Source organism: Balearica regulorum, chromosome 14, assembly GCF_011004875.1.
Source record: "Balearica regulorum gibbericeps isolate bBalReg1 chromosome 14, bBalReg1.pri, whole genome shotgun sequence".
NCBI classification, from domain to species: domain Eukaryota; kingdom Metazoa; phylum Chordata; class Aves; order Gruiformes; family Gruidae; genus Balearica; species Balearica regulorum.
The window spans coordinates 21,503,064-21,530,269 of record NC_046197.1 but is presented as its reverse complement, the minus strand read 5'-3'; the positions used below and the strand labels follow the sequence as shown (position 1 = coordinate 21,530,269).

Genomic DNA, 27,206 nt, shown 5'->3' with positions numbered 1-27,206 from the left:
ACCCTCGGTGAACAGGTAGGACTGCTACGCTGGAAACGCTTGCAGGAGCCTGACTTGCGAGTCTGGGTGGTATGAAGTGTCCTAGGCATCTTCTCAGCATACACTGCAGAGATTTGCGTGCCCATCAGACCATACTCCCCAGCTACCCCAACCCAGTGCCTGCCCCAGACAGCAGATGCCATCATAGACACCACTAGAGCAATCGGACAGATGGCAGCCACCCCTGGACCATGCAAATCATAGGTTTACGTGAGCTGGACAATCCTGCATTTTGCTGCAGTGAGGTGGTTTCACTCTGCTGGCTCCTGCAAGCCCAGGTGTGGGAGTGGGAAGCAGTGGGGCATTTCTGCTGTCAGCAGAGTTGACCTGGTTGCTCCCTAGCCGAACTGTTCATTGATTATGTTGTGGCTGGTTTTCATTTGTGGGTGGCTCACCATCTTGGTATGATCTCATCAGGCAGATTGGAGACAATCTGATTGTCCCTGGAGGGGTCAAAACCATAGAAGCCAATGGGAAGATGGTGATCCCTGGAGGAATTGATGTCCACACTCGCCTGCAGATGCCATACAAGGGGATGACAGCTGTGGATGATTTCTTCCAAGGAACGAAAGCGGCCCTGGCTGGTGGCACCACCATGATCAGTGAGTGCAGCAGGCAGGTCCTGTACATGACAGCACCCCGCACTCTTGGAACATTGCCCAGTTATTTCTTTTTGTCTTTGCTTTTCTCAGTCTTCTATGTTTTAAAGGTCCATGACGGTGTGCTCTTCTTTCCAGTGATCTCTGTTAATGCAGTCTGGAGAGTGAGGATTGGGATGAATCTTTGGGATCCTTAATAACAATGAGGTGGTTGGACAGGAGATTTGCACAGGACCCCTTGCAGAGCCCGTGTTCTGCAGTTCTTCATTGTCTGCAGCCACTGGTGCCCCTGGGACCCTCAAAAAGGAACAATGGCATAACTTTTTTTCCCTGTTAGATAAAAATAGGGCAGCATGATGCTCAGATGATTCTGAGCAGAGGAACAGAGTAATGTCCTGGCATCCTGCACTGCTCGGAAATAAACAGTGCTAACAAAAATGGAAAGGGAGTTCGGAGGTCCTTCCCTGGGGAAGGCCACGGTTGTGCACTGGTTTGAGGTCCAGGTTTCGCTGCTGTGCAGTGGTCACAGCTGAGTGTACTGCAGGGTTTCTTGGGATGCAGGAGCAACTGTTGATCCTTCCAGTAAAGGGCTGGGTTTCTTGCCCTCCCCCAACCAGTTCTCCTTGTCCCGTGGGCCAAAAAAATAAATTGTGTGAAATGCGCTGTGGTGGGGCATGAGGATTACATGGTGGGCAATAAAAGGTGCATTAGTATTGCAGCGTGGGAGGAGGCTATGTGTTAATGGGGTGGAAGGGGGGTGAGGAGGCACAAGGCCCTTCAGCTTTCAGCTGATTTCTCAGCAGCAGCCTGTAAAAGCCCCTGGTCCCGTGCCAAAGGCCATTAAGCAAAGGCTCTGTGTGCTTCCCTGACAATAAATGCACTTGGAGGAGCCCAGGCTCATCCTGGAGGTGATGGGAACCTCTTCAGAGCTGCCCTGAAGCTGCCGAGGAGAGGAGCCTGGGATCGTGGAGATGCCCAGCAGTGTGCAGGGCCGCGGTGGGGTGGCCCGGGCAGGGACCCTTGCCCACCCCTCACCCCCGCTGTGCCTCTGCAGTGGACCACGTGGTGCCGGACCCCGAGTCCAGCCTGGTGGAGGCGTTGGAGCGGTGGCGGGAGTGGGCTGACGGGAAGGCCTGCTGCGACTACGCACTGCACGTGGACATCCCCCGCTGGAGCGACCGCGTCCGGCAGGAGCTGCACACCATGGTCCAAGAGAAAGGTTTGCTCCCCACTGCCTCGGCGAGCCGCGTCCCCTTGCCGCGGGGTGGTCCTGGTGACCGTGCTGTCATCTGTCCTGTCGGGTGCCAGCTGGGATCCTGCATGGCCACGAGCCGGAGTTGTGCCGTGCGGATGAGCTGGCGGGGAAGGCAGCCCAGGGCAGGCAGCCTGACCAGGACCCTCGGGGAGGGAGAGCCCCCAGCTCACCCCTCTCTCCTCTGCCCGTAGGAGTTAACTCCTTCATGGTGTACATGGCCTACAAGGATTTGTACCAGATGTCGAACACCGAGGTGAGACCCCCTTTGCTGCTTTGGTTGTGTCAATACGAGGGGCAGCGGGGGGACAGCAGCCATGCTGGGCGCAGCCCGGCCTCCCTGTGCCCACCATGGCTGCCGTCCCCCCCGCTGCCCTTGGCCGGGCCTTGCCGCTCCTCTCCTCTGCATGGGCCAGCCAGGCTCCTGTGCTGCCGGTGGAGAGCATCCGCCGGCGGCCGCAGCCTTCGGCACAGCCACAGCTGGTCCCAGCACACACACACCAAGCCCTGCTGCTGCCAGGGCCTTCGGCTGAAGGACTGTGTGGGATGCCGAGTCCGTGCACAGGCCAAGGCAGTCTGTCTGCTTGGTAATCATTTCTTCTTGTCTCTCTTTTAGCTGTACGAGATATTCAGCTGCTTGGCAGAGCTGGGTGCCATAGCTCAAGTTCATGCTGAAAATGGGGATATAATTGCCCAGGTAACTAACTTCTCTTCTGGTATACAGGGACTGAAAATCCATCTCAGGCAGGTTTGGGGTGGAGCATTAACAAAATGACTCTAAAGCTGCATGGACATCTTTTGAAAGGTGACCTCTCTGCTGCTCAGCAGCATTATCAAATTTGCCAAGGTTTTCTGCTGTGAATATAAGGTGCATAAGTGATCTGAAATAGCGAGTTAGTGATTATCTAAATGGAAGAGAGTGGGCCAGCAAGTACGGTATGTTCACTCCAACTGCAGGTCTTTTTCAGTGTGGAGAGGCAGAGACCTTTGCCTTGCACATAATCAGCTAAGAGAGTTAAAGTGTATTGAAAAGTGCTGCAGCAAGAGAGGAATTTTCTCCCTGCTGTAAGCCAGCAGCCGGCTAATGGAGCTGGATTTGCACAGGAAATGTTATGAGAGATGTGGTTTGGTGTTCAAGTGGATAGGCTGTATTGGCCCGCTGTGTTGTGATTGGTGCTGGATGAGAGAAAGTCCAAACGTTTTGATTTTCGTTAAGACAGAGGAAAACATTGCTCAGTTACACTCTGCAACTGATTGTTTTTTCCTGTCTCTCTTATTCTTGGGAGTTGAAGGACTATGAACTAAGAGGTCGTTCTTTGAACGTCCTCTCAGACTAGAAGAATCATTTTTTCTTTGGACTTTGTAGAGCTGCATGTGCACAATTGGATGGCTCTTTCACATGAAAACAAAGAGTGATCAGAGGAAGTGTCTCGGCTAGAGTTTATCTCTACTTCAGCACCAGCCTAACCACAAAATACCCAAAACCTATTAGTTGCTAGCACTTCACAGCCCTGGGAATTGCTTCCGTCTGTCAGGACTGATTGAAACATCACAGGCTGGTGTGGGGCTCAGCGTGTTGTTAGCATGGAGATGTGATGCTTGTGGTCATCTGCTGGTGGTGGTTCCCAGGAAGCCGGCAGAGGTTTTGTCCTCTCCATTCCCCACTTCAGTCCATTTTAATTTCAGTGGTCCTGGCAACTGTGTGTTTCTCCAGAGTTTGGCCAACATAGGAGAGGAGATTGCAGGGAAGAGATGTGATGCATGGTCTGAACAGAAATAGGATGTAAGCAGAGCTCCTGACTTCAGACTCTGACGTGCTTGTAGGTGGTGGGAGAGTGCTTTGTGGTGGGTGAAGAGCAAGACGTGAGAAGAGTATTGTCAAGTCTTTGCTTGGCACTTTCACTGTGGCAGAGGTGGCGGAGGAGGTAACACGCAGCACTTACCTGCTGTGCAGCCTTATCCTTTGATATACTCTTGCAACAGCTGTGAACACATCTGTTATCGTGGCTGGAGTTACACAGTCCTGATGCAGATTGGTGGCATTATTTAATGCTCATAATGTACTCAGTACTCTACAGGACACAAGAAAAAGTGCATAAAACCGCATGCGTACAGGCCTACTATTACTGCTGCTGTGCATCTACTTCACGTCCCACGACACCTCTCGGAGAACTGTTGCCTGTTGTGCAGCTGCCCGTGGTTTCTGCAAGTCAAGGGCAGGTGTTGGGTGGGAGCAAACGTGCATTGCCACAGGCAGTGACAACACATGGATAAAGGTGTGAGGGTCAGAAGGATCCCCGAGTGCCTTGGTCAGGGCATAAAGTCCCCCCGCATGTTTCCTTTGACCTCTGTCAGAGGGAGACATTTGAAACGAGGGAATACAAGAGAAATTTCTAGGGTACAAACAGGAGATAGGCAGGTTGGCGCATGTGGTACACACACACATGCACAATTATCCATGGTCCTCATTTATAACAGCAAAATACTTGGGATAATGTTAATACAGGAACCAGCACCCCACACCACCAACTTCTATAGAAGTTGATACAGCACAGGATTTAGCACTTGCTAACATCCAAATGATTAAATAACAGCACTGGGGAACCAGGAATAACCTTGGGAGGAGGATATTTTTATTGACTTCAATGATTATTTTCTCAATAGTTTCTACTCGGACTACTTGCTTTTCAGAAGGGAAGCCGGGGAGGGCCACATCAAGTGTTGTTCATGGAGCTGGGGAGTTTTGTACCCTTTTTTTGTCCACGCTGTGCTTGTTTCATCAAAGAGGTTTCAGTCGGTGTCCGTGCTCCCTCCAAGCACTCCCATTTCCCCATCCTCCCTCTTTCTCTCTCAAACCCCTCGAGGGTGCAGCAGCCTCTCACCATGCACAGTGGTCCCACAGGACATAGGGGTGGTGGCAGTCCTGAGGGATGGGCTCAACACAGGAGGGATCTGCTTTTCTGTGTGGTTGATAGTTTCACAGTCTTGTAATGTCCCTCTGTCCTTTCGATGTCCTAGGAACAAACCAGGATGTTGGAGATGGGAATAACTGGCCCTGAGGGCCACGTGCTGAGCAGACCTGAGGAGGTAAGATGCAAAGGACAGTACCAGCCTTGCTGCACTGAAGAACTTTCCCCACAAGTCACAGTAGGGCTGAGTGTATGTAGTGGGGCCAGGGAAGCATCGGGGGGTGGTGTGCGTGCGCGTGCGCACATCTATGGGTATCCGTTTATACAGGCAATACTGTCTTGTTCATCATCAGCTCAGGAAAGAGCAAGGTGTGCGTTTGTGACAAACATTTTTCAGTGTTGATTAAATCTCCTAGCAGAGACAAGGGCTTCTGAGACTCCCAGAGATTAATCAACCAACAAAAAGATCTGTATGGCTGTAGCAACATTTGAGGATGGTTTGGGGGCATTTGTCTTGTATAGGTGACTCTACGAGTGTAAGAGGCCTGAGAAGAATCAAATGGCAAGTTTTAGTTCCTCTGAAAATTCACTGTTCATGTCTGTCTGAGTGCAGACAGATTCCAGCCTCTTCCTGCTTAATCTCTACTTAGAGTCTAAAGTGCGTTTCAAAATCAGGTGGACAAAGCCATTGGTGGAAGGAGTGGGAGGGAAGGAGAGGGGGAATGTCCTGATTACCAATCATTGTCAAGACACTAATTAGATTACTTCTAATTTTAGCTCACAGGGTATTTTTCTGTTTGGTCCATTAATCTGAGTTGAGTCTAATTTTAGATAGGTTTTCTTGAGATAGCTCCCTGCTGAGAGGTGCTTTCAACTTTGCAGCACATAAAAGAGGAAAACAATAGGAATTTGGTGCAATAGCAAAGCTGAGCAGGGGAGCACAGGGACAGATTTGTACTTCAGGGTCTGCTGGAAGTAGAATCAGTTGGCTTAAACTGAAAGTGTAAGAAGTTGACTATATTATGGCTGGTAACAACATATATAGCCTAGTGTAATACAGTGCTTATTGTCTTTGAAGGATGAGACTGTAATGCATTTTCCTGTACAGGGAAGAGACTCAATGTCAAATACAGTAGACCAGAGTCCCTCTGTGTGTAAACTGCCATTTATTTTTATGGCTCTAGACCCGTTGCCACTAGTTGGCAAGCTAACCCGCAATTATGGGATGCTGTGGTTGTACCAGGATTTGAGAACTGTCTTATTATCATAAGACAGCACTGCGGTTCTTCTCATCCAAAGTCAGTAAAACATTGTTGAGTGTTTCATCTTGAGATGCCATTAAAGCGTCAGGCAACTGAGAACAGTGCAAGAAGGCTCTAGATACTGTTTGTTCAGCCAAATCCAGATGTCATTGCCTTTGAAAATAAACAGTGTCTCTCTTCCAGAACATCCTCTACGTGCAAAAACATTAGGTAGAGCACAAATAACCCTGCTACCTGCCCCTAAAGCCTACAGGTTGATGGCAAAGCATTGGGAAGGTGGTCCATAGCTCTGTGGGTCTGCTCTGTCCCAGAGGGACCTCAGTGGGGGTTTAAGACATGCTCTTCTATCAGGTGATGGTGGTGATTTGGTAGGGCAGGATAGTGCTGCTCCAGATTGTAACCTGCTGTGAAGGGCATTCAGTGATGGCCCTGTTCACTCCTGTCCACATGTTCCACCCCATCAACTACTCAAGTCCATAAGTGTGCTGATAAAGATTTTTTTTTTGTTTAAATTTCTGTTTAAAGAGTCTTTAAGCAGAAGGGAGAAACTTTTCATTTTGCAGCAAATAGGCCTGCAGAAGTATGAGGTGTACGGGTGCATGTGCGTCTGGGTGCAGTGGTCTGCTTCTCCCGCTGCTGGGAGAGCTAAGCTTGCACGGCCAGCTGCCTGACCCGCAGGCAGTTCTGCATTCCCTGCAGCTGGCAGTCCTGGCCTCCCCTGGGAGCTAGCTGATTGGTACATTGTCTTTTTAAGGCTTCTGTTTTGAACTTTCTCATGCCGAAGCTTGAAGCCAAACTGTAGAGCAAACACTTGGAGAAACTCAGGGGTTGAGCTCAGGCTGAACACGGGCTGATGTAATAGTCCAAAGATATCTCGTGATGGAAATCCACCGTCTGCTAACAGCAGGACAGTGAAATACTGGTCCGGTGTCAGCAGGCTGAGACAAGCAGCAGCTGCATGGCAGGACAGCCAGACCCTGATGTGAAGAGCCTGCCAGCACATAGCTCATTGCACCCCAGCCACAGGCAGGGTGATGTTTGGTTAAACCAAACGCAGCCATAGGAGAGCCTGGAGCAGAAAGGGGCAGACCTTTCGCTGTCTGGCATCAGCCTGTGAGCCGTGCTGTCAGGCACAGGCAGCAGTCCGTGGGCTTCTCTGGCTGTTGGGAGAGTTGGAACCAGGCAGTGGAAAAAACAGCAGATGCAGCTCTGCGCTGGCCCCCGAGCATGGTCCAGACAGTGGTCCCCTGCCAAGCATCATGTGGCTGTATCCTGCGGGTGGGGCCGGGCCCCAGGCTTCCCCCTGAAGCTTCCCCCTCAGGTCTCCATGATTAACCTGCCCTTGGGGAGTCCAGGGTAAGAGCAAGGGCACAGGGTGTCAGTAGCAATCCGTGGTGTGCCAAGAGGAGCTGGGGCCCTTCCCTGCCCACCCCGTGCTCCTCTGCAGCCGTGTGCCATTTTCTCTTCCAGCTGGAAGCAGAAGCTGTCTTCCGGGCCATCACTATTGCCAGCCAGACCAACTGTCCTCTCTACGTGACTAAAGTGATGAGCAAAAGCGCTGCTGACCTCATCTCACAAGCCAGAAAAAAAGGTGAGTGGCAGCTGCTGCTGTGCACAGCCTTGCTGTTGCGGCTGGGATCCTGGACAGCTGGATCAGGTGGTCCCCGTGTCCTCACGGTTGTTTTGCCAAGACCATCACTGTGCCTTGAGAGCAGTCCAGTGCTTCCCCTTCTGCTGGGGAGCAGTTAGTGCAGGGATTTACCTGACTTGTGAAGGGCACAGGGACACTGCACCAGGCCACATGGAGCCACCTCCCGTTGTCACATTAGGTAACATCAACATGGGCTCGCAGGTAGGAGCAGTGCTTTAAACACCAAAGTTTGTCTGCAGTGGTGAAGGGCGCTCTGTGAGGAGACTCGTCCAATCCACATGCAAGCGATTTGAGCTGCTGTGCATGGCCCTGGCCTCCCTCTGAAGTAGTGGCCCCTCTGCGGTGCCTGGGTGCCTTTTCAGGTGGCTGGGGGGCTCCATTTGTTGCTGGTGGTGGAGCACAGGGACTCCCCAAATGCACAGGACATGTCACAGCTGTGTTCAGTGAGCTGTGTGCCCCCAACCCGAGAGCCACTGAATGAGGAGGCTGGTGGGCAGCTCTTCCCCGGGTGCCTGGAGTGGCAGCTGCCTGCTCATGTCCCTTGCTCCTGCTGCTAGCAGGAAAAGCAGGAAAGACACGTGTGTGCATGTGCACACACACACACACACACATAGGTACTTCTCTACAATTTGAAAGATGGCGTTCCATGTCCAGCCCAGGTTTCCATCTGGAAACAGCCCTGCTGGACCTTTCTTCTGTGCCGCACAGCCAGCTTGCAGAGCAGCACATGTGCAGTCTGGGGGCAGCTGGGATCCTCTGCAAGCAGGACTGTAGGATGGTGCTGGTCCACAGACTGGACTGGGTGACCGGTGGGTACCTGTAGTTAGCCAAGCTGCACCAATCCCAGCTCAGGCACGGGGACTGCTGGTCAGCTCCGAGACATGGCTGTCACTCTTGGGCTGAAAGTCAGCAGGGTGAAATGCCCCCTGCCACAGTTCAGGGGCACCAGTGCTTGCAGGAGGGTCTGGAGTGGACCGGGGGCCTCGCTTCCCAGGAGGGCAGCCGGGGCAGGGTGGGTTGGGAAGCAGCCATCTGCCGAGGCAGGAGGCCAGGTTGCCAGTGTTGTTCATTCTCTGTGGTATCTTCTGGGGAACACAGCTCTGCGGCCATGCCTTCCCACGCTGTGCTCCCACCAGGCTTGCTGCACCAGCGGGACCCGTGCCCTTGAGCGGGAGGGCCCTACAGTGATGGTGGGCAGGGCTCACCCCTGACACCGATGTGGGCTTTGCTGTCTCTCCTGCCTGCCCCAGCACCTGAGATTCAAGCAGGCAGCACGGGACAGCCCAACATGGGTCTGGGCGTCCTCTGGGTACGGCAGGCTGTTGGTAGTGCTGTGGAACAGAGAATGCCTCCAGGCTCCACCAAAACTCTGTCCTTTCTGTCTCTTTCCAGGCAATGTGGTGTTTGGTGAGCCGATCACGGCCAGTCTCGGGACCGACGGGACACACTACTGGAGCAAGAACTGGGCCAAGGCTGCAGCATTTGTGGTCTCTCCACCTCTGAGCCCAGACCCAACAACCCCTGACTACATCAACTCCCTCCTGGCCAGGTGAGTGACGGCTCTCCTGGGTGATGCCGCTAGTGGGAAGAAGCAGACTCTGGCCTTGGATAGGGAAGGAAGAGGTTAGGGAGTGTCTGGGCAGCATAGACATTAGTCCAACCTGAACCACTTCACTAGGTAATTAATGAGCTGACTGATGAAATGGCTCTGACTCAGAGCTGTGGTGGCTTATCCCTGAGAGTGGAGAGAGGACAGGGGAGGCACCATAAGCTTAACATCAGTAATGAGAAAAATACCAGAGTGAGTAGTCATGAACCATTTTAAATGCCCTGAAGAAGGCAGAGGAATGAGGACCAGCTAACACAGACTTGTCAACGAAACGATTCACCGAGCTGGAGAAGCCCTTCTGTGTGTGTGGGGCGGGGGAATGGCTGCCTGGGTTGTGATTGTGCAGGAGAAGGTGGAGGGGTTACAGGTGTCACAAGCTGGTGGGGGCCCACCGGTCGAATGCAAAGCAGACGTTTTCTCTTGCTTGTACAGGTGAGCAGTAGTGCAGCCTGCAGAGTGCACGAGGCCTTTAAGGGCAGCTTGCACACATCTGACAGGGATGGTAGGTCATTTTTTCACCCTGAAGGCAAGGGGGTGGGGAAGGGATTTGTTGAAAATAGAGAGCAAACAATAAAAGCACTTCAGCAATTTGCTTTGACCTTTCACAGTTATACTCCATCCTCTCACTGGCAAGGCACGCGCAGCAGCTAGGGACGCAGAGCTCATTGCTGGCCCTGTCCACGCGCCACGTGTGAATTGCACGCCCCTCTCACCCTGTGTTTGCACGCTGAACTGTGTGTGGTGGCTGGTCTGTGTTAGCCAGGGACGGCTGACACTCAGGGGGTTGTAAATGGAAATGACCTTTGAGGTAATGCTGGAAACATCTCTGACTAGATGTGCAAGGGATGACTGGTCAGTAAGAAGTCTCAGCAGAGGGGCATGTTAGGATAAACCTGGGTTGTGTCAGGGTGGAGATGCCATGGCTGGCCTAAGAGAGATGCTGGTGCATTTGGGGCCTGAATACGCAGCTCACCCTGGATTTTGCTGTGGTCAATGAGCAAGATGTGCCTCTGCTCGGTCTGGATGTATGAAATAGGTGCAGGTTAGGGACTGGCAGAGAAAAGTGAGCCCAGCTCCTGAACTGGCTTTCTAATCCTTCCCTTCCACTTCAGATTTACCCCAAACTCAAAGAAGTGGGTCTGTCCTGACACCTTTCCCATGCCATTTTCTGTGAGGCTTCAGCAGGAGGAGAGGCTCCAGCTGGGCTGGATGGCTTGTTTTCTTCCACCAGGACAAATCTGGTGGAGATTAGGAAGCATGTTGTGTCATCAGCCTGGATCTCTGGCTGCACAGTCAGTCAGACATATGGCAGAAATTACCAGAGGGAGATGGAGATTACCAGTGGATTAGGGCTGATTCGCAGACCCGAGCAGAGCCGTTGTGTCCGCGCCGTCCTGGGTTCAGGCGCAGCCGGTCTGGGAGCCTAGTGCTCGAGGCCACTTGCTTCGCACAGGCTGCTTGGAGCAGCCTGTGTTGGTCTGCTTCCTTTTGCCCGGCAGCGATGCCTTTCCAACTGCTGCCTGTCCCCTGCTCCCTGAGGACCCAGCAGCAGCTAGGTGACTTCCAGGGAGCCATGGGCAGCTCCTCACCCTGCCCTGCCTGTCAGCAGCTCGCTGGCTCTGCCCATTCCTGTCCTCAGCCATCATTGTCAGGAAGGGGATGGGTCAGGGCATCTCATCTGACTGGTATCCCTTTCTGAGCAGAGAGAGTCTGGATAACAGTGTTGGGCAGCAGTCACTGTAGAGCGCTGCATTGAAGGTTTTCTGGGTCTCCTGGAGAGAGCTGCTTCTGGGGAGTCCTGGCTCTCTTCATCCCACTGTCAGATTTACATGTGGCCATGGGGGCATTTGCTTTTGTAGCAGTGATTTGGCGGAAATGCTGTAGCTTGGGCCAGAGGCTGCAGCTTGGGCCAACCTGCACTTGCGAGCGCACCACCTCGGTCTGCGCTGCCAGCTGTTTCTGCTGCAGCTTATGCTGCAAGTGTCCACGTGGGGCTGAGAGGAGCCTTCGGTGAGCTCCTGCCAGATGAAACGTCTCAGGCCAGAGCCCTGGAGCTGGGCTAAGGTGCTCAGCTCACTGCGGAAGGTTGGCAGCGCGAGCAGCGGGCAGCCCACAGGCTCAGCCCCCCATAAGCCCACTGCTGCACCCGCATCCCCTCTCCCAGAGACAGGAGTGACGCCTGCCCACAGCAAGCTTCCCAAGGGGCAGGGGAGGTCTGTGCCTGCCCCTCAGGGTACACAAGCTGGCAGTACACAACGAAAGGGCCGGCTGGAGGGGACAGTCCTTGGGTGGAGAGGCCTTTTCCTCCCCGTGTGGCAGAAAAAGACTGCTTTCCCAAGCAGACCTGAGATGTCTTTTCCCTTTGTGTTAGTGCAAATGTTGGAGTCTTGTGTGGAAGGACATCTTTTGGCTTGACACAAAGGCCACTCTGTTCCCCAGGGTGTTCTTCCCAGGAGCTGAGCTGTTGACTCCTCTTGTGTGCAGGATGCTGTCCATGCCCCAAGTGGGCAGCACGGCGTGGCAGAGCTCTCCTGCCCCTGTGCCCCCAGGTGATGCAGCTGCCGCAGGGGCCAGGTCAGGTGGAAGTCTTCAGGCTGAGGGGCTGTAGAAACAGGGGTGCAGAGTAAAACAGAGCTGAGCAGGGGGCTGCCCATGCCCAGGGAAGATCCATGTCCCTTGTGTCCTTGCTGTTGTCTGACCGCAAAATGGCTTTTGTTACCACCACCCCGCAGTGGTGACCTGCAGGTTTCGGGAAGTGCCCACTGTACATTCAGCACCGCACAGAAAGCAATTGGAAAAGACAACTTCACGGCCATCCCAGAAGGGACCAATGGCATAGAGGAACGAATGTCTGTCATCTGGGACAAGGCAGTGGTAAGTGTCACGCCAGGGAGAGGGCAGAGCGGGCAGGGTTGGCGGGCACCTTAGACACTGTTCTTGCTGCTGCAGAGCTGGGGACCCAGCTGCCCGTCTCCTCTCTGGCCTTGAGAGTCAACACAAGCCAGAGCAGGAAAGGCAGCTGTCCTGGGTTCAGGGTGAACAGCCAGGAGCTGTGACTGTGCCCCCAGTTTTCAGTCTGTCTGGCACCAATAGATCAGCCACAGCGGTCTGGGCCCAGCCAGCCAGTGGCCTGTGTGGGAGTGAGCCTGGTGCTTCCCGGGGCTCTTACTCTCCCTTTCCCCAAAAGAGCACTTAGTTCTCTTCATGTCTGATCAGGCCACAGGAAAGATGGATGAAAACCAGTTTGTGGCAGTGACGAGCACTAACGCTGCAAAAATCTTCAACCTGTACCCACGGAAAGGGAGAATAGCAGTGGGCTCGGACAGCGATCTGGTTATATGGGATCCTGATGCAGTGAAGATCGTCACGGCAAAAACCCATCAATCTGTAAGCCTTCTACTCGTCTGTGGGAATGCTGGAGGGTGGGGTGCGAGTAGCACTGTATAAAGGCTGCCTGGCTGCTGGGAGCTTGGCGCTGCCCTGCCCTGCTGGCTCTGAGGTGGAGGGACTGAGTCCAGGCTGCAGGCGATGCCAGCTGTGACTGCGGGGTGGGATGTTTGAGCCCTGGGCTCTGCACACAGGGCTTTTCTCACCTGTGTTGCTCTTCTCCTGAGCCTGGCCCACACAGGTGTAAGGACACACATTTCTCCTTATCTGGGTTCTCTCACATACAAGTTTTTCCTGGCTTTGCCAGCATGCTTTGTTCATGCCTTACGTCAAGTCTAGGTCCTGCCCTCCTCTGTTGTTGGAGTCCTTGCTGACACCGAGCAGTGAAGCAGCAGGTCGTGGTTCATGCTGGGAACTCTGATGGGTTCGTAGTGTGATGGACTAGTGAACTAAAGGAGGTCTCTGGGACGCAAGGCTGTTACTGGTATCCTCTCCCTGGTGACTGCAGCAGTGAGGTGTGGGAGCTAGACAGCCCTGAGTAGGCAGGCAGTGCTCATGTCCCTCCTGACTGTCATCCCCTGGTTGCTGCAGGCAGCTGAATACAACATCTTTGAAGGAATGGAGCTACGTGGGGCCCCGCTGGTTGTCATATGCCAGGGGAAGATCATGCTGGAGGATGGCAACCTGCATGTGACCCAGGGGACTGGACGCTTCCTGCCCAGCAGTCCTTTCCCTGACTATGTCTACAAGCGCATCAAAGCCAGGAGGAAGGTGAGGAGACAGGGATGCCAGGAGATAGAGTTGGAACACTGTTAACCCAAATTGCCCTTTTCCCTAATAACTGATTGGTTTTCCTCTGGTCTTCTCACTGGACCGCGGAAACAGTGCTGCAAACTGGTGTATTTTGAACTACAGTTGGGATAGCTAACCCTTGGGTAGAGAGCTTTGACCTTGGTGTTGATGGTGTGCCACCACTGGAGGCAGATGCTCGGCTGGCTCAACAGTGGGTGATGCTTGCCCTTGTTGCTCTCCTGCTGCAGCAGGAGTCTGGATGGAAGCGCTGAGTTAAAAACAAGGAGACTGGTCAAAATGGCCTTCTCCTTCCCCATCTACATGACATAAACCCGCGCTGAGGGATTGCCTATTGCACCAGGCTCTGCACACTTTGCAGGGCAGAAGCGAAGGGAGGCCATCACAGAGGAGGTGGGTGGTGGGGCTGCGCCAGGCCTCATGCTACAGGGAGGTTTTGGGCATGCAGGATGGAGGGGCACGGGGCTGGCAGTGTGAATTGCCTGTGCAGTGGGACTGGGGAGCCAAGGACCGCTGGAGTGTGGCTCTGCCATAGCAGGATGCTCCCCGGGGGCAGAGAAGTGTCACTGTCCTCTTCTCTCCGGTGACAGATGGCAGAGATGCATGCTGTGCCCCGGGGCATGTATGACGGACCCGTGTTTGACCTGACCACCACCCCAAAGGGGGGCACCCCTGCGGGGTCAACCAGGGGGTCCCCCACACGGCAGACACCCCCCGTCAGGAACCTCCATCAGTCTGGATTCAGCCTGTCAGGTGAACACACGTGGTGGCTGGGCTGGGAGAGTGCAGAGCTGTCCCAGCCCCTGGCCTGGGGCAGGGGGCACCTGGGAGATGGCCTGGGGCAAGCTGGGCACAAGAGTGGAGCGTGGCAGGGCGAGACCCTGCGTGTCCCTTGAAGGACATGGCTGGAGCTGGCCCTCCGCCCTGCTGCACCTTGCAGTAGAAGCAAGGAGGACTGCGGTCACGCGGGTGCCAGAGCAGCATCAGACCCTGCTCTTGCTGCATGGGTCTGTTCATGGAGGAGCATCTACAGAGACATTCAAGCCACTGCTGCCTTCGGGCTTGTTACTGGAGATGGAGAGGGAGCAGGTTGCTGTAGACCCCTCGGGAGGCCCTTTGGCAAGACCCAGAGCTGCCTGACTGCTCAGTCCTGTTAAGAAAATGTTAACTTCACTTTCCCCCTTCCCTTTGTGCTATCTTGTCCTCTCCCAGGTACCCAGATTGATGAAGGTGTTCGCTCAGCGAGCAAGCGCATCGTTGCGCCCCCAGGAGGCCGCTCTAACATAACTTCCCTGAGTTAAATGTCCCTGCCGAGATGGAAACAAAACCCCTGTTCAAGCGAAGGAAGAAAAATGGTACATTGGTGTTTAAGAAGGAAAAGCAAATAAACCTGTTCTGAAGAATCAATAAGCCTCAAGCCTTATGTTTCACAAATGCTACTTGCTACCTAGCTTTAAAGATATTGCTTCATTTTGTTTTATGCATAGCCTTAAAATTTTGTTGTTGTTGTTGTGGGTTTGGTCGGGTTGTGTTTTTACTCTTCCTTTCTGTATGCATGCCGCTCAGACAGGTCGCTCAGTTCAGTGTGTTATTCGTGTTGAACGTGTGTGGGATGCCGTGGTGTGGGACAGCGGGAACGACCCGGCGTGGGTGAACCGGCCAGGCAGGCGAAGTGGCGGGGCCGGCCGGGGGCACAGTGTGGGACGGGGAGGGCAGGTTCACGGGAGCTGGTAGGGGCAGGTGGGTCTGTGTCGTGTTCATGTCCTTCATCTCCACCCAGCGCTTGTTGGCATTTCACCACGAGGCCCATTGGGGAACCCAAACCATCTCTGTAACAGCTGTCACAGCACCTCGTGTAAGGAGTTTTACTACTTTGTACACTTTATTAAAAAAAAAAAGTTGTTCCTTCAAACAATTCATGTTGCTGGTCGGCTTTTTTCTTCCTCAGGCTGCTGCTGCTGGGCTGGGGTGGTGCGGAGCTGTGCCCCATGGGTGAGCTGGGCACCTGGGCTCCAGGAGGGGCTTTGAGCTGGGGGAGCTGCAGTGCAGGGACAGGCTGTCAGACGGAAACTGTGCGGTGCTCACTGCTGTAGTGTCAGGGTATTGGTGTAGCTTTTCAGGCAAAAGCCATGATATTGGCAAAACTGTGTTGCAAGTGTTTGCAAAAGCCTGTTCAGTTTGTCCGTCCAGTCCCTGGCTGCAGCCTGACCTGGCCATCGTGGCCTGTTCATGCCTGGCGAGGGCCTGTCATCTGTGTGGTGACAGAGACCAGCTCTGCACGGTGCTGCGGGACATGGTGTTTGGGTCTTCCCAGCTGGGGCTGGCTTGGAAGCTGTTTTCTGTGGGCACCTGTGAGTTAAATGCTCCCCTTCCGTCAAGCAGTGTTTATCAAACCGAGGGTCACAGCCTTCTAAAGCTTGCAAAGCATGCAAAACCCCCTCATTGATTGTTTTTTAAATATTACAAAAATTAAGTGTCAATTTAGGCTGTGCTAAATAAATACCGTTTGGGGTTTTTTTTCTTCCTTAAGTATTTGACCTCGAAATATTTATTTTTACATGCCTGCAACTCAGACAAGGACAAGTTGTCCATGCAGCAGTCCTTAAGGGGCCATGGCAGAATAGTTGTGCCAGGGGTGGGGAAGGCTGTTCATACTTAGAAGTTTTGTGAAGTAATTAAGTAATTAAAGATTTTTCCCTGTTGCCAGGTAGCGATGAAGCCAAGACTGTGCTTCTCTTTACAGAGGAAGAGGGGAAAGGAGAGATGGTTTTAGAAGTCTTTGGGAAATTTTTAAAGATGCAACGTTCTTACCATTTAAGTTCTTGAGGTTTGGGGTTTTTTTGGTCGTCAGTACAGTGGTATTTATGCAGCAATAGATTTTTCCACAGCTAGGAGCAGGACTAGTTTCCTTGTCTGGGGCTCCAGATAAACACATTTATGGTGTATGAACCTCTCCACTACCCGCACCAGAGCGAGGTGATTGTAGCTGTGTGCTGAATGGGGGGGCAGGTAGAACTGCTGGCATGGTCCCTGTTGACCGCACCTGGCCCCAGACCCCCTAGACCCGGTGTAGGACTGGGCAAAGAACAGAGGGTCAATGGGGAACGCTGCAGGTGCTCTGGCTAGCCTCCCTGGGAATGACAAGCCTGAAGGCAGAGAGACATGGAGACCCCTACCCCACCCAGCATCTTATTGCTAAAAAGCAGGGATGGCTGGGGAAGGGGAGAGCAGGAACAGCGATACTCATTTGAGTGTGCTGTGACTCAGCAGGAGAAGGTGGCCTTCCCATTGCAATGACCCCCTTTGAGCACTCTTACTGGTGAACTAAAATTCCACGCCAGCTTTGCAGCTCCCTGGACAGAAGATGGTCGTGCTGTCTCAGTTGGTTGTGCCCACAACAGCACTGTACAGTGATGCTGCTGCCCCCTTCTCCCCAGCCCTGTGCTGCAGGGAGCCTGACCTAAGAAAATAAAACCTACCAGGCACAGCGTGTGGAAGGCGGCGCTGGAACTGCAAAGCATCAATCTGCGTGCCTGCAGGGCACTTGCCAGCTGTGCAGAGGAAACCGCGGCATGCTGCACAGCGAGTGCTGCAGCCCTCAGTCCCTGCAGCTTTCACCCAGAACCAGCTTCACTTTACCCCTGCCCCTTCATGTGATGGCAGCAAAGAAACGGCTATAGTCCTCTCAAACTGGGGGACTGCTTATCTTTATTGTACAGCCGTGAAGGTACGTACTGCCATGGCACCATGTCAGGAAGAGGATGTGCAGTGCGAGTCAGAACAGGCCCCTTTGTGTCCAGGGAGGCGCGTGCATTGCTGTGCCAGCATCCTCCCTGTATCCTATGTGTTAACACAGGTAACGGGACCTAAACTGGCATTCGGTGCTATTCACATCCCTGTGAGAAATCACTGCAAAAAAGAAGCCAGATGAGTGAAAGCAGTGCAGAAACTGCTCCATGGGGGTCGGAGCCAGAAGTGTGCAGGCACAGAAGCAAACACCAGAGCGCTCTCAGCACAGAGGGAGCGGAGCAGGAGATCCCCCAGCATCGCCCACCACAAACCAGACTGCCCAGAGAATCTGTCCCCCAGAGGTGGTGGAGGGGGCCTGGCCGGGACCCTGTGCAGACCCATCGTGACCATGCTGAACTGCCCTGCTCGGCCTTTCTGAAGCACAGATGTGCTCTGCTGCATCCCCAAGAGATGCTGCCAGCACGGGGGGGAGCCCCAGCCCCAGCCATCTAACACAATCCGCAGGACGGCTCATGAGCGGGTCTGAGCAGGGGAAGGAGAGGCTGCTGCGCCCTGGCAGTAAGCCTCTCATACAGCGAGGTCGTATGCCAGCTAAGGAGCAGCCGGCGATGGGACACCCCACCACCATCATTGGAGGAGGGACCAGAAAGTGGAAGACACCTAACTAAAGCTTATTTTTGGGCACGATCAACGACCGAATTGCTCAGTGCTGGGATGCCCGCTACATGCCACTGCAGAGGCGAACTGGCAGACAGGACGTGCTGATCGGTTGCTGGGACAGGCGATCCCCTGCCTTGGATTCAGGCATGCTCGGGGGGGAACGGAGCAGTCACAGGGATGGCCACTTGCCTGTGCACATGCATAAACCACACATTTCCCAGAGCAAACCAGCCAGCCACCATCAGATTGATGACAGAGGGATTATTCATGTGTCAGTCTATCAGCAGCAGCTATGAAGACCACTGGTAAGTCTACTGCACACAATCTGGTTTTTTTCTGTGTCAGTAACAGATCGAATCCACAGGTCCATAGGCAGAGGGTGTCTGAAAGTCTTCAACCAGAGGAAAAGCAGATTTAAACTAAGAGTTGGCTCTAGGCAGGAGGAACTGCCCATTCTGCCTTGCTATGCAAGTGACCTCAAAAGTAACACTGACTTTTTGGTCATCTGGGAAGGAGCCTGTCATTTGCTGTTGGTTTTATTCAGATTTTTTTTTTTTTTTTTTTGAGTTGATAAGATTTAGCCAGAAAGACGGGAAGGCACAGGGGATACAAAGAACACCTTTGGGCAAACGGGAGGCAAACATGGGTTCATCACGCACTCATATTGCTGAGAATAGGAAAAATGTCAAATAAGGAGAAGAAACATTAGATCTGCAAAAGCATTTAAATAATAGTGTTATTCCCAGCATTATCATAACAGAGATGCTTTGGCCAGTCTCAGTCTTGGCAAAGACTGCACCAGGAGTACAGCTGTTGCTGCAAACAGTAGCTGCTTAAATCAAGTGTGATTTCAATGCTAGATTAAAATACACATTCAAATTTACCTCTGATGTTGGAAGACAAACTCCATCAGATTCAGTGAGTTGCAGCAGTTCAATGTGATGGTGAATGGGTTTTTCTGGCTGGCCTGGAAAAGCATCTGCATGCCGATTATTCACCAGTGCCTGGTTGTTACCTCTTCATTTCCACATCTGTCTGCATGCCCTGACCACCCACCAGCCAGCCCCACTCTGTGAGAAACGGGTACAGGACCCAGCATGGAGAGAGAGAAGGAAACCTTTGCTGCCTTCTCCCAGCTAGGGAAGGAGATCATCGCCACTTCCAGCCCTCCATGACCACACTCACAGGACGTTCGCAGGAGGTATCTGTAAGCAAAGGCCACCTTTGTCGCTGTGCGCTGGTGGAGACCCTGCAGCTGAGAGCAGCCTCTTCCATCACAGCAACCAGCTGTGAGCCTGTGAGGGAGTCCCGACCCCATGGAGCCTGGACCTACAGTGCTGTCGTGGACCCACCACCAAGACTGGTACTAGAGAAAACATCTCTGCCAGCGATGCACGCTCATCCCTTCGGTTCTGCTGCTGGCAGTCACCGCGCAGGCAGCACCAAGGGCTGTGATGCTGCTAGCCAGGCCCAGAGCGTGAATACTGAGTGTCCCATCCATTTTCACATGGTCACATTCCTGCCACCAAGAAAGGCAAAATAATAGGATCAGAGTCTAACTGAGCGTGGCAAATTGCGGAGGCAGCACCCACAGCCTCGCCCCCCACGCCCAGGATCCACTGGCTGTGGGGTGGAAGGCAGAGGCAGTGGGTGTCCCAGCTCCCGCCCGGCCGCCCTGCCCTGGGCTGTCGGCAGTGTCCCAGCAGCAGTGGACGAGTCCGGTGGCCCAGCTTCGTGAAGGTGTGTGCGTGGGTGTGCACTGGCCCCGCGAGGAAAGCTCCATCAGGCGCTGTGCTGCTCTCAGAGGTGGTTGTTCTGCTTGTTGTCCTTGTACGTGCCGCTGCTTTTTGCCAGCGTTCTGGTGCCCTGGGTGTCGTGGGGATGGCATCTCACCCTTAGGGAGAGAAAGGGATGGTCGAGCTGAGGGGGAGCCCAGGCAGTGCCAAGGCCCACGCAGTGGTGCAGCTGCCCGGGAGCATCCCGTTCCCAGGCGTGATGCACCGACCCCCGCAGCAACGGTCTGCCTGCACGAGTGGGACAATTAATGCCGTTTGTGGCTGTGGGCCCAGCCCTGCACCTCTGGAGCAGAAATGCCACGTCAGTCCCCGGCAGATGACAGATGAACCAGCATTCACCAGTACCCGCTCTCCTCAGCTGCCCCATTAGTAAGCTCACACCCCCTCGTCGGCAGTGTTGGCCAAGATGGCCCGGAACCCAAGGCAAAGGCCAGAGTCCCTGATACTGCCTCGGTACTCGGTATCGGTACTTACTTTTCTCTGTTGAAAACAATGAAGTCCCTCTGGAGCATCTCCAGATGCTTTTGAAGATGGCAGGCCTTTCGCATTTGAATAGAAAAATAAAGAGATTCACAGTTGACACAGAGAGACATTACAAGGACAATTTCAAGGAGATATCTCTATATCTTTAGGTATAGAGCATCTTTAGCACTGCAGAGCGGAGAATGGCACTAAGACTCCCCTCTCATACAAAACTGGTGTGTATACATGCTGCCTTCCACCAAAGGGAGGATGTGGAAGAGTCTTGGGAATAAAATTGGTCACAAGGGAAAAAATGGTCTGTTTAAACAGCTTGCTGTGGTCTTACTAGATGGCGATCAACTTTCTTGGAAAATGAGAAACTTCCTTGACCACGTGCTTGTACCTGCTTGCTCTCACCTGGGAGGAATTGCTTTTGCTGGTGTCTTTCTCCTTCTTAGCCAAGCGCTTTTTTTTCTTGTGAAGAGGTTTGGATTCAAGGATCATTTCTTCCAGTTCAAAGGTTGGGTCACAGTTCAGTCTGCCTTTCTGGGGGGGAGAGAGAGGTTGACTTAAGTGACCAGAGCCTGTCTTGAAGAGCCTCTCATAAATTGGACTGCATCTGGGAGGTGAATTTTGTAAAAAATAAACTAATTACAACTGCACACAGAGCCAGCGTGCCTGCTGTACTTCTTACATATTTTATCAGTTCCCTCAGCCAGGAGACAATGTCAAGGTGTGGCACTTTCTCTTTTAGTGCTCACTGCTTCCACTCAGCCCTTTGGCTGCTTCGACCCAATGGATGAGGACGGTGTGTCTCAGCTGGGCTGTTCCTCTGCTAGGAGGAGCCCAGCAGCCTGCAAAACTGGCTTTAAAGCAATGCATATGCCCACCACAGAAAACCACCAACAGAGGGGACAAATGCATACAATTAACAAACAGTCATAGTATTCATAGTTTAGCCCAACTTTTGTTTGGCTGAAAAACAGTCGGAGTAACATAACAATCCTTGGATTATTTTCCGTAAGGGTTATGTTACTTCTGTGCTGGTTTAATCCAATTAAAAAAGGATCAGAAACACTAATCTACTGTATGTGTTATTTTACTGTGAACAATGGGCTTGTCAGGGAGAGTTGTTACAGGAAGGAACAATTATCACAGAATGGCAGGTGATCTCCACGCTGCTAATGAGCCTGTGTCTGTTCATTGGGTTTTTGCATTTGAAGCACTGGTCCGAAGCCGGGCTGCTGAGAAAGGCGGTTCAGCGCAGGAGGGCTCACAGGCACCGTCAGCGTATTTCATCTCGCATGCCACAGACAGTCCCGAGTGTGTGACACCAGTTCTGCATCCAGAAATTCTGGGAATATTATAAACAGAGCAGACCGATTTTGGGGCACCCACACTTTGCAGTCATCCCCCAGTACTCTTTATTACACCCACAGGAAAGTGAAAATTTTGCCCCTGCCTCTCCTTCCCCTGTCCCTTAGGACATCTGGTGCTCTCGTGGAAATCCATAACAAGGTCCCATGACCTGGTGCCAGGGCAGGCTGCGGTGTGTGATGCTTCGGCACGCTGAGAACCTTTTGAATTAAAATTGCCTTACCGTGGGAATGAATTCCGGCATTATCCTTTTCTGGAGAACAGCATCCCAGTTCACATCTGACAGATACGGAAAGTCCTGGATATCTTTCAGCTGAGAAAAACGCTTCTCGGGATTTGGCTCAAGCAACTGCAGTGAGAGTTAAATGGAAGAGGTGAGAAAGTGAGACCCTGAGATGCGAAATCAGAGATCAGGTACATACGGATGTGTCTGTGGCAGAGTTACACCAGGTAACAGCTGGGGCAGAGAAATGACCGTCAGACTTCTGTATCAGTAAAACATCCCCTCTTTTCTCACTCAGTACTGGAATATTCGTAAGTACAATTCCAGTGTGAAATAATGGATTCACACTGCTTATTTTCAGTATTTTTTTAACGTTGCTGTAAGAATTACTTGGGTGGAAGGAAATGATTGAGGTTTGTCTCTGAAGTTCAAGGATTCAACATTGCATAAACTCCTGATAGTATGCACCCTGAAAACCTGCCGGGAACACCCTCCGGAAAGGGGTGGATGAGGTGACCCCCTCCAGCCCCGCTCGCACAGGCTGTGGCTGGGTGTGCGCAGCGAGGGCTGCGCAGAGCGTGCGGTGCACAGGCATCCCCCGCAGCTCCCTTCCTTCTGCGGGGCTCTCTGCTCCAGCCCTAACGCGAGCGATGCGGCTCTGCCATGAATGATAACTTGCCTTGAATGTTAATAAATACAAAAAGTCACCGGAGATGTTTGAGCCAGAGCAGAACCACATTTGGCCTCATATATAATACATATGGCTGTTAAACCAGATGCAAAGGGGCACTCGGAAATCTAAATAATTGTGACATTGCATTATTTATTCACAAGGGAGCCTATATGGCTTGCGGCATGCTGTGGTCCAGGGAAAAACTTCCGACATAACAGCACAGAGGACATCTGCAGTAAATATTGCTATATTACTGCTAGGCTTAATGAAATATTAGCTCCATTTACTTTTAAGCAAATGGAGATATTCTGCAATTTTCTTCTTGGAAAATACACCATGATTCTATCTCAACAAAGAATTGATGTCTCATTTTCAGTAAAAAGTTTCAGAGTATTTAATTAGAGATGACAAAATACTTCTAGATACTATTTGGAACAAAAAATAGATGAAAGCTACATTAAGTACTACTTTATTGCCTACACTTTTTTGAAAATTAGAAAACTATTTACATACTTTCCAAAATTTGCTAGTGCTGTTAGGTGGGGCTCGGTATTTCAGCTTTGCTGCTGCCGTATGCAAGCAGTGTCTGACACTGTCAAGCAATAGCTTCATTTATTGAAGACATGGCTTCACTTCAAACATGACTTCAGCTTCAAAATGATTCCAGTAATGATTTTGAAGCAATTTTGATAACAGCTTTATTAAAAAAAAATTACAGTGGTGCATAAACCTCATTGCATCAAAGGATTTCAATAGTATCAGCACCTCTTGCAAATCTTTTCGTTACAGAGAAACATGTTTTTTAAAATTATGCATTTTTTTGGCCAAATTTATTGACACATATATTAATATCTACTTCTGAGTTACGTCCTTCCAGAGAGACCAAGTTATGGGAGAAACTCTGGAAGCAAAGACCGCACGTGTCCTTAGAAGAGATGCATTAGCAGCAGCCGCGCTTCCCAGCACAACCTGCATCCCCACCAGTCCAGGACGCAGTACCGCTAGCTGGTTATTACATTAGCGTGGCTACAACGTTAAAGGCTGGATATTTATCACACGGTGCCATCTGAAGGTCACTAGCACTGTGTCTGGGCACAATTTGCAATGAATCCCCACAATTTACTGCAAAGCACGATGGAAGGACTCGGCTACTTTGAGCAGGTTCTGTACATCCCAGCCCTGAGCCGCCCGCCCCACGGCTGCCCTCACCTTCTTGATCAGCGACACCATGTCTGTGGACCAAGCGGCAGGGTACATCACCGTGGCCGTCTTGAACACGTGAGCGATTTCATTTGTGGAATTGTTGGAGCGAATGTGATACGGCCTCTGTGAAAAGCGCCACAAGGAAAGCATTTTAATTTATCTGTTTTTTCAGACTCCTTGGGAAATCTTTTTAGAGCAAAGAAGCTTCAAATGAAGTCTCTTGGTACACTCCCCAGGCTTCCCGTTGAAAGTCCCTCCCTGTGTGATTGTAGCTCGGTTGAAATAAACAAAATAATAATGTCAGCAACAACGACGATAATAACGAGCTATTTAAACAGCATGACAGATTGGAGGCAAACCCCAAAAGTTAGAGTCATTAGCCAACTTGTGTTTGCTTGCTTTTTCAGTACTTGTATCTTAAAAGAGATACAAAATCTGAAAGGATTTTACAGATATGGCGCTATGGTTAGAGCATTCCCAATATTCCCCATGAAACGTGTTGCTGGTTTCAGTTCTTCGCTCATGCTGGAGACGACAGAAGTAAAAACGAGCCGGATGTCTCCCACCCATCAAATCAGCTGAAAAAAATGATGTCCGAGGAAGGGCTACAAGCCCCGGGTGGGACATCAGGCTGCAGGATGACCCGTCGTGTCACGGCAAGCGGGCGGCTGAGCCGTCTCCGAGGAGTGCTTGGCTGCACGCCGCCGGCAGGAGTGGAGCCAGGCTGCCCCGGCGCCCGCGCAGCACCCGGGGAACTCCATGTAAGCGATGTGCCACGGACAGCCGGGTTACCGTGCGGGCAAAGTCACCTCCACGTTTAACTCCCAGCTACAGCAACACTACTGCCTCACTTAGAAAGAATTTATGACGGTGGAGTGTTTCCATTACGAAAGATTTTTGATTCCCAGATTTTTATAGCATTTCAGGGAGGTGAGGTGTTAAAAGTACATTTAAAAAAATAGTAGCTATAAATTGTGAGATCACATCAGGTGCATTGCTTAATGTTTACCGACACTAGATGGACCTCAAGGTCACTTCACTTCCCCCGCGTGGTAACCCCCGCTGGCGCCACCATCTTGTCACGGCCGTGCCACCTGAACGCCTAACTCATGTCTACTCCCACCTCTGGAAACAGTGCCACCACGTCAGAAGTCAAGGTGATGAACAGTCCCGCAATTCATTTAACATTACAAATGGAAAACTCAAACCTTATATTAACGTTTACAGGCGGCACGTGGCTTCAGCTACCCAATTGGTCAGACAACCATGTCTCCTTAATGTGTACTAACTGGATCACTCACAATTTGAGATATGCAAATTCATTTGAAAATCTGTTCTTTAAAATACATTCATCAAAACATTTTTAAGCATTCTGCAAAGATTGATGATAGAGTTTCTTAAAAACGTGTTTTGCATGCTCGTACTGAAAGAATTTTCCTAGCCTCACAAGATTTTAAACAACCTTTTGCTTAGAAGAACGTAATTTAAATAATTTTGTCCCACTTTTTTTACACAACACTTCCAAAACACTAATCTAATCGTCTGTCTACAAGGCCCCCAACCCTACCTGAGTTAGAAGCAGAACACTGACGTGACAGGCAGGGATTGTGCTTTATTAATAATTTACACCTTGCGGTTTGCTTTTGCTCAAACTGCTCAGTCTTATTACAACAAGATTATTTTTTTTCAAGTTTTCTTTTTTCCCTTGAAGGATGGGAGCTCAAAGTAAATTATATTGCAGCCCAAACTTCAGGAGCTGTCACTCGTTAATCAGCTCGGTTTGTCTTGCCCAGCTTACGCCAACCCAGGGGCCCCTGGGCGCAGTGGGGAACTGTCACAACGTGCTATTCTGTATCGCAACGGTTTCTCTTTGAGCTCTTGGCTGTGCTCACAAGAACCCTGCTTTCTGCTTCCTATGCTGCAATAACCCCTAAAGCCTGGAATTTGGCTCGGCCCTTTCATCCCTGTTATATGGCATTAGCCTTTCCAACAGCGTTTAAGGAAAGAGATGGACGGACAGGGACAGGAGCCGCGCGCACAGTACCCGGGTCCTGAGCAGCTCGTAGGCAGTGATTCCCAGGGACCACCAGTCCACAGCGAAGGAATAGCCGGTGGGTTTTGTGGAGTTAAACATTTCAGGTGCTGCGAAATACAGAAAAAGGAAAGTTTGCCTTGCTGCAGTCTCGAGTGGAAATCAGCAACACAGAAGCCACAAGAGAGCATCCCTGCTGTTCTGCCTAGGACACAAATTAGCATATTACCCATTACCACCCCTTTGATAATTTCAGCTTTTTTTGTTCAAAACAATGGCATACGGCTGGTAGATTTGTCCTTCACCACAACACCGCCGAGGTGGACACGAATCAGAACGCACGGGTTTCCCTGCACCAATTCATCTTTTGGTCTTTGTCAGGTTCCTCAGCTGCTGTCTCAGCCTTGCGATGCACCGAGGAGCCTCAGCGTGGAGAGCAGAGCAAGCGTGCGTGCAAACCGCGCTGTGATGCGCTGAGCCGCCCGCTGCTGCTGCTCCCTGCAGCTGCACGGCAGGACCTGCCGACCTCACGTCCTGCCCGGCACCGAGCGCCATCTCGGCGTGAGCCAGACCTGACCCGGTTCCCAGCACGCCGGCTTAGCCCAGATATTCGCCTGCCCTTGAACAGACACGCCTTGCATCCTTGACCCTGCTGACTAACTGCATCTGCAATTGGCACCGTATGAAACATTTTCTGCTGTGTTAAAACCCAAACAAGCGTTTCAGCTCCTCTGTGTCTTACTCTCTCCCCACCGATGAAATGGGACTGTCACTAATTTCTACTTCAATGGAGTGTTACAAAACTTAGTTGATTAATGTGCGTAAATGATGGGACGGCCTTGAGAAACAGGTGTGCTTCCACCTTTGTAACAGGAATGTTTAATGTTCGAGGAACACAACCCAATTCACTTGGATTACAGAATGCTTCACGTAACTCCTGTAATCACTAAGAGATTCAGCAGACCCAATTAATTTCCCACATTGTACAAAGCGCTAAAACTCCGACTGCCCTGGGTAGAGCCCTTCCCGCATGGCCGCGGTCCCGCTCCTGGGGCACCCGAGAGCCCCCCGGCCCCCTCCACGTGGATCGCAGTACTCCTCTGCCCCCAAAGCCCAAAAAGAATAAACTCCTTTTGCTGCTACAGGACTTGCCCGTTATCCCACAGTAAATGTGCTTTGGAATAAGGACTAACCCTAATTCATGGAATCTAGGCATAAAATTGGGCCGAGTGTCTCCTCACCACCCCCAGAAATCCCCTCTGCCCTCAGCAGATCTCCACGCTGGAAAGCTGTTCCCATCCCACTCATATCCCTTTGTTCATATTTAAAGTACTTGGATCTGGCAGAGCCTAAATACAGCCTCACACCGGGAATGAAGACAGCCCTTCGGAGATGTTAACACGCAGCGTAAACGCAGACATGGTGAAAACCGCACCCTTAGCGCGGAAAAGCAAGTTTTAAGTGAACAAAGCCTGAGAGCCACAGCTTTTTAGGAGGAGGTTACCAGGCTAA

At 51.8% G+C, this 27,206-nt stretch overlaps 2 protein-coding genes across 4 annotated transcripts in view; one reads left to right on the top strand and one right to left on the bottom strand.

Moving 5' to 3' along the window:
• Positions 1–15,433, top strand: part of DPYSL3 (dihydropyrimidinase like 3) — a 39,777-nt gene extending 24,344 nt beyond the window's left edge. For both annotated transcript variants that reach the window (XM_075766446.1, XM_075766449.1), the window contains exons 3-14: positions 457–641; positions 1,693–1,857; positions 2,085–2,146; positions 2,507–2,587; positions 4,909–4,977; positions 7,532–7,652; positions 9,105–9,261; positions 12,054–12,195; positions 12,538–12,708; positions 13,300–13,479; positions 14,109–14,271; positions 14,731–15,433. In XM_075766446.1, coding sequence (XP_075622561.1) covers positions 457–641; positions 1,693–1,857; positions 2,085–2,146; positions 2,507–2,587; positions 4,909–4,977; positions 7,532–7,652; positions 9,105–9,261; positions 12,054–12,195; positions 12,538–12,708; positions 13,300–13,479; positions 14,109–14,271; positions 14,731–14,819 — 1,585 coding nt within the window. In that variant the 3' untranslated portion in view covers positions 14,820–15,433. The remainder of the gene's footprint in view (positions 1–456; positions 642–1,692; positions 1,858–2,084; positions 2,147–2,506; positions 2,588–4,908; positions 4,978–7,531; positions 7,653–9,104; positions 9,262–12,053; positions 12,196–12,537; positions 12,709–13,299; positions 13,480–14,108; positions 14,272–14,730) is intronic.
• Positions 15,434–18,517: 3,084 nt separating this feature from the next.
• Positions 18,518–27,206, bottom strand: part of STK32A (serine/threonine kinase 32A) — a 33,874-nt gene continuing 25,185 nt past the window's right edge. The window contains exons 8-13 of one of the 2 annotated variants that reach the window (XM_075766207.1): positions 25,707–25,804; positions 23,669–23,785; positions 21,787–21,912; positions 20,604–20,732; positions 20,199–20,263; positions 18,518–19,822 (exon numbers count right to left, since the gene is read on the bottom strand). In XM_075766207.1, coding sequence (XP_075622322.1) covers positions 19,729–19,822; positions 20,199–20,263; positions 20,604–20,732; positions 21,787–21,912; positions 23,669–23,785; positions 25,707–25,804 — 629 coding nt within the window. In that variant the 3' untranslated portion in view covers positions 18,518–19,728. Of the gene's footprint in view, positions 19,823–20,198; positions 20,264–20,603; positions 21,541–21,786; positions 21,913–23,668; positions 23,786–25,706; positions 25,805–27,206 lie in introns of those variants that run through there. The other variant, XM_075766208.1, reaches the window with a different exon arrangement.